The 6251-nt window shown below is 40.7% G+C and overlaps 1 protein-coding gene across 2 annotated transcripts in view; it reads left to right on the top strand.

The window, feature by feature from the left end:
* Nucleotides 1–5897, top strand: part of LOC111871436 (INO80 complex subunit E) — an 18745-nt gene extending 12848 nt beyond the window's left edge. For both annotated transcript variants that reach the window (XM_023864556.2, XM_033754256.1), the window contains 3 exons: nucleotides 2771–2903; nucleotides 3014–3183; nucleotides 5321–5897. In XM_023864556.2, the coding sequence (XP_023720324.1) occupies nucleotides 2771–2903; nucleotides 3014–3183; nucleotides 5321–5405 (388 nt within the window). In that variant the 3' untranslated portion in view covers nucleotides 5406–5897. The remainder of the gene's footprint in view (nucleotides 1–2770; nucleotides 2904–3013; nucleotides 3184–5320) is intronic.
* Nucleotides 5898–6251: the final 354 nt, after the last annotated feature.

Raw genomic sequence — 6251 nt, 5'->3', positions numbered from 1 at the left:
TATGCAGATGACCTTGTGTTAATGGCTAAGGAAGAAACTGTGCTACAGGGCATGATTGATAGACTAATTGAAATTGGAAGGTGCTATGGCATGGAAATGAATGTGGAGAAAACAAAAGTAATGAAAATTTCGAGACAACCAACCCCAGTCACAATAAAGATAGACCAAAAACAACTGGAGAATGTGAAATGTTTTAAATATTTGGGTAGCTTGTTAACAGATGATGGAAGGTGTACTAGTGTTGCAGACCAATTTTGAGACTGGAAATTTAAGGCATTGCCTTAAAGTTTCGAGACTTGCGAAAAATGTTTTACAGCCATTACATTAGTATGTCAACACCTGGACAGGCAACTAGGTTAAGAATGTTGATGATCAGCATGTATGCGTAATCGCACTAGCAAGAAGCTTGCCTCACTCGGCCACTGGAGTATAATGATATTATTAAGTAAGCAGCAGCCAAGAGGACCAAGGGCCCACCCACAGCCGAAAGGTAGCCAATGGAAACCTTCCACCCAGAAATTAAGGACGAAAGGAGGAGTAACTTCCCTCTTTCATTAACCGCTGATTTAGCAAATTAAAGATATAAATTACTGAATTCAGGAGACATAGGGATCTGATCTCAAACATAATATTCAGTTGTCAGCCGGAGGTGCTATTCAATATGGGTCTGACGAGTGCTGGAAGTTGGCCTGCATTCTTTTATGTTAAGTAAGTCACGTTTACTCATGTAAGCCATGTTGTTAAACATTAGTGTTGGTAAAAGTGTGTGGACAATATCGAAAGCAAACTCCAGTGTGCTCGGCGAGCCCTTAGGGGAGGATAATTATGTAACAAGTAATTGCCTAGGAAGATAGTCCGGCAATGTGTCTGTGTTATAGTGTATGTGTCAAGATTACTGGTAGTGGTAGTGATAAACATGGTATGTGGGCTTTTAATATGTATAATTTTACGGGCAGATTATTTTAGGGGATAACATGAGGAAGAGTAGCAGGAGGTAAAGTCACTATGTAGACCCGACTGTAGGTCGGTCTTGTTAATATTGTAAATAATGTAAATAAGAGTGTAAATAGACAGGGTAGTTAGAGTAGGCTGTACCGGGATTGTGATTCACACCTCAAAATCACCCGTCCACGACCGATCCCGAGGATCTTACCAATATGAAAGGCAACAGCAGCCGAATGCAACCACAGTTCAGGGGAGGTACTACTGGACAGGGATAGGCACCTGCCACGCAGGCAGCGTTGAGAAGCCTTGGTATCAACCCGCCCCCCTTAAGAATCATAATAATGTAATACGTTGCTACCTGCAGATTAATGAAGGGTTGTCAAGAGGGAGCTATGACTATATGTCAGGGAGTAGTTCCCACAATAGAGATGACAGACGATAGGTAGAGGCGGGTCAGACCTGACACGCCCGCTCTATGCCAATAATAAGAGGTGACAGTGATGAAAGGGCCAGCCAACAGAGAACGCTCGACTACCGCGCTACTGGCCCTTAGTACTTTCATCACCTCTCTTAGTATTTTCACCAACCTTCGTACGATATAATAGATAGTGGCAGCTTAAGTAAGGAAGGAAGCCCTGAAATAGGAGAATCCTAGCTGAGGGTAAGCTAGGATTATGGTGTTAACTCCTTACAGCATAAGCTGTGGTGGCAAGGAGGGATACCTCCACGCCCCCCGTCATCACGGCGTTACAAGTGGTGGCAGCGGTGGGATACCTCCACGCCCCCTGCCACCACGGTGTTACAACAAGTGAAATTAAATCTAGGATTTCCATGGCAAAAGCTGCATTTAGCAAGAAGAAGAATCTTTTTACCAGCAAATTGGACTTAAATTTGAGAAAGAAACTAGTGAAATGCTACGTTTGGAGCATAGCTTTGTATGGGGCTGAAACTTGGACACTTAGGGCAGTAGATCAGAAACACCTGGAAAGCTTCGCAATGTGGTGTTGGAGAAGAATGGAGAAGATCAGTTGGACCGATTATGTGAGAAATGAAGAAGTGTTAATTAGAGTCAGTGAGCAGAGGAATATCCTACATGAAATAAGAAAACGGAAGGCTAATTGGATTGGTCATATCTTACGCGGTAACTGCCTTCTAAAAGAAGTTATTGAAGGAAAGATAGAGGGGCGGATAGAAGTGACAAGAAGACGAGGAAGAAGACGTAAGAAGATGCTGGATGACCTTGGGGACAGAAGAGGATACTGTCATTTGAAGGAGAAAGCTCTAGATCGCATCAAGTGGAGGAACTGTTTTGGAAGAGACTGTGGACATGTCGTCTTGACAGATTACAGATGAATGAATGAATATAAGATATGGATCCATATTAAAGTGTTAACATATTCAAAAGCTTATCACTGTTGTTTCATGGATGCATGAAGGAAGGCTGAAACATGTAGCATTAACATCTGCACCAATAAACAGATGTTGATACTGTAATATCTAATTTGTCTTACTTTCAATAAATTTTTGTGTTGACTGTCCCATTTATATTTTTCTTGACCCTCAGTCTATGTTCCTCCCATAATATCAGAAACCAAGTTNTATATATATATATATATACTAATTAACATCTTGATTCTTCATATGGGGGATGATATAATCTCATCTAGTGACTTTTGTAATCATTAATGCAAAATGATACACAATGCAGTAAACCGTATGTTCAGCAACATTTTACCAGGTGGTCTGATCATTTCTCAGTGTGGAGAAGATAATATATTGATTCCTTTTGTAGGATTTGATATAAAATTTTCATATTTCATTGCAGGAAGAAACCTGACAGTGGAGTGAACAGTCATGTAACAATAACCCAGCCATCCGGATCAACACCAAAAATGCAGTCTTCAATTAAGAAGAAACGGCCACCACCAAAAGCTACAAAGCAGAACAGTGTGCCGCCTGTTAGTGGATTACAGTTTCTGGGAGTGTTTACCATAATTAGACATTGATGAGTTAAGGATAATCCCAGTAAATTTACTTAAAGGAGAGTTGATTGGTGTGAAATATGCAGTTGCAGGTGGTCGGCAGTGTTCCAGTATCTCTGCTGTCAGACGGACATATGACACCAGAGGAAGTAGAGAGACATCTTGAGTCAAGACAGACTTACTTGGAACTTGTGCCTGAGAAGGCACCTCCAACAGTTCCAACAGAAATGTTTAGCAATGACCCATCTCTAGACAGGTATGTATTGTTAGCAAGGAAATAAGACTGCAGTAACAGATTACTTTGAGGCATATACAGACTGTAAATAAATAAATATATGTTACAGCGCTCTGTGGTAGAGAGACGGGTTCAATCTGATCATATTTTGTTAATGCACCCACGTCCAGAAACGCTTTGGTTACACGTTAGGGCCTCTGAAATGTTAAGGAGGACGCCTTTACTTCTTACCTCTACGGCTTGCTGGTAACATTTATCTGCCATTTCTCCAAGAGACCTTACCGGAGCTGCTGGAAGTGGTGCCTTTGGAAGTCCATTGTGAAATGTGGTTCCAGCATGATGGCACCCCAGCACACTGCACTAATGTCATCTGTGAGTATTTGGCAACAGATGGATTGGACATGGAGGCCCAATAACCTGGCCCTATCGCTCCCCTGACTTGACTCCATTGGATTTCTTTCTCTGGGGTACATGCGAAGCCTAGTGTACAAGACTCCAGTGGAGAGACAACCTGATGTTGTGGCAAGAATTGCAGTAGCAGCTGGAACCATCCAGGAAATGCCAGGAATCTTTCAAGGAGTTCAGCAGAACATGCAATGAAGTCAGCAGCTTTTATAATGTAAAATAATTATAACATCCCATAAAACTTATGCATCCTCTTGGAAGCTTCTGTAACTCTTAGTGCCAATATAATCACATTGAACCCATCTGTCTACCACAGAGCACTGTAATATAGTGTGACATATTTGCACTATGCAGGACACCCCCAGCTCCGCCAGCGGTGACGTAACACATTCGGAGAGTTGCCGCTGCTACGATAACAGTCCAGTCAACACCCTGCCCCCTCTCGCGGTGACATTACCAAGGGATGCCATGGTTGCTACAGAGCAGTTAACAATTCTCGACAGTGTTGCTAGGCAATCTGTAAACATGGCGTCAGGCAACAGCGGTACCTATCATGTAAGTGTTTTCTGTGTTGTTTATGCCAAGGCTAAATAAGGAGCAGTGAACACTATTTAGTGAGTATTGAGCCAGTTACTAGAGAAAGAGTAACCAGTTAATTGCAGTCTAGTATTTGTGATACTGCCAATGGCAGCAGTAGTGGAACTGTAAATGGTGTGACTGTAAGAGCGAGTGGAAGAAATTCGCTATATCAAATAAGTTATTTGTTGCGTTATACACCCAACACGTGACATTTGGTGTCAGAAGTGGGATGTATAACGTGACAATTCAACTGACTGGTTATTCGTTACTCACTAGTAACTCAGACACTTGTAACGGGCTCAATCCTCACTACTCACTGAATAGTGTTCGCTGCTCCTTATTTTGCCTCAGCACAGACAACACAGGAAACAGTTACATGATAGGTACCGCTATTGCCTGTCGCTGTGTTTGCAGGTGTTGCTAACAATGCTGTCAGGAGTTGTTTACAGCTGCGTAGCAACTGCGATATCCCTTGGTAACAACACAGTTGCTCTTCTGCCACATCACCGCAGGGAGGCGGGTACCCACCGAGCATTTCATACTGGTGTAAGAAGTGGGGGTATGTGACGTCACTCGAGGAAATGCAGAGTTCACGTGACACCCACTTCCCATTGCACCATCCACGTCACACTATATTTATTTACACCGTGTATGTTTACAAGACTGAATATTGCAGTTACACACCTGATTATTACATTTCTCCTTCTCCCTTTTCCCATACAAAAAAGAATGAGGATTCTGTGAAGAATTAGTTTATGCAGAAAATTATTATCTGCTTAAGAGTTAATAATATTTTCTCTGAATAGCTAAAGGACAAACTTGTACATTTTAAACTATGCTTAGTAGTCTTTGATGGCCTTCTTTATTGTTGGAATCCTGTTATGTATCATTAAAGGGGTTTGATATAGCCATCAACGCAGCACCTTATATAAGTAAATAAAACTAATATTATGTTAATACTGTTTTATTTTCCACACTACATGGCACTCCTATCATTAGCAACGTATTTCGAGACTGATTACTCTTTGTATTTATTTGTTTGTCTGTATTTCATCTCTTACAGTGAATCTAAATATTACAGCAAAGAAATTAAATTGAGAATTGTGTTTGTGGCTTTTGTATAACTATTGATTGTGTGTAAATATAATGTGATTAATTGCATTTCCTTTTTCAGTGAATCTAACGAGGTTTGTGAATTAGAAACATCTCCTAGTAATATGGGTGAAGACTGCCTAAGTGTGGATATGATTCCTGAGTGAAGATATCTTCCTTTGTAACCATCAGTTTATGTAGGACTTGAAGTTCTCACAGCAGTGGGTAAGAAGAATTATATCTTCTGGGATATAATGCTCTGTAGCCAATTGAAAGGCAGAGCTTTGCTTATTGTTCAGCCCTGAAGATGGAGGCAATATGTACCTCTGAAAATATTAGTTGACCTTAATTGGACTATACAAAATTATAATCCCAGAAAATAGAACTCTTCAGAGCTACTGGACATTATTAAGCTTGTACATGAATTTTTTTCTTTACCATGCACCTGTTACTGGAATGAAGGTGTGACTTCTGAAAAGCATCTGTCTTCATCATGGAAGAAATGTGAATAGTCCTTTTGCATTTGTTGTTAATGCTTCTTGCTGATACAGAATTATCAAAATTATGGTGTGATTTATGTCACTTCTCATATTTAAAAGAACTGTGTGTCTTCACGGTGCTGCAGAACCTTTAAATAAATCATGTATTTATACAAATTATGTTGTGCTATACCTCTCACACATCAGTACTCCATCACAGTCATGCTTAAATTCCAGTCACATGACAGCCATGAAAACAGTATGGGTAACATACAAATATGTTTGTATGACTTTTCTTCCTAACAAAGATCATTATTGCTGGATTTGAGGTTCTCTTGGACAGTGTCCATGAACAGTAGTCTTCTGGGTTGTGACACTGTGTAGTTCACAGAACACCGTATGTTTCAGAGGGACATACTGCTTTCATCTTCAGAGTAAAGAGTAAGCCATGCAAGCAACTATCAGTAACAGGCAGAATGCTCACTTCAGCTTAGCTCAATCTTAAACCCTGAAAATGGTGGCAGTATTTCTTTG

This window comes from Cryptotermes secundus, unplaced genomic scaffold, assembly GCF_002891405.2.
Source record: "Cryptotermes secundus unplaced genomic scaffold, Csec_1.0 scaffold323, whole genome shotgun sequence".
NCBI classification, from domain to species: domain Eukaryota; kingdom Metazoa; phylum Arthropoda; class Insecta; order Blattodea; family Kalotermitidae; genus Cryptotermes; species Cryptotermes secundus.
This window is presented reverse-complemented; position numbering and strand designations above follow the sequence as displayed.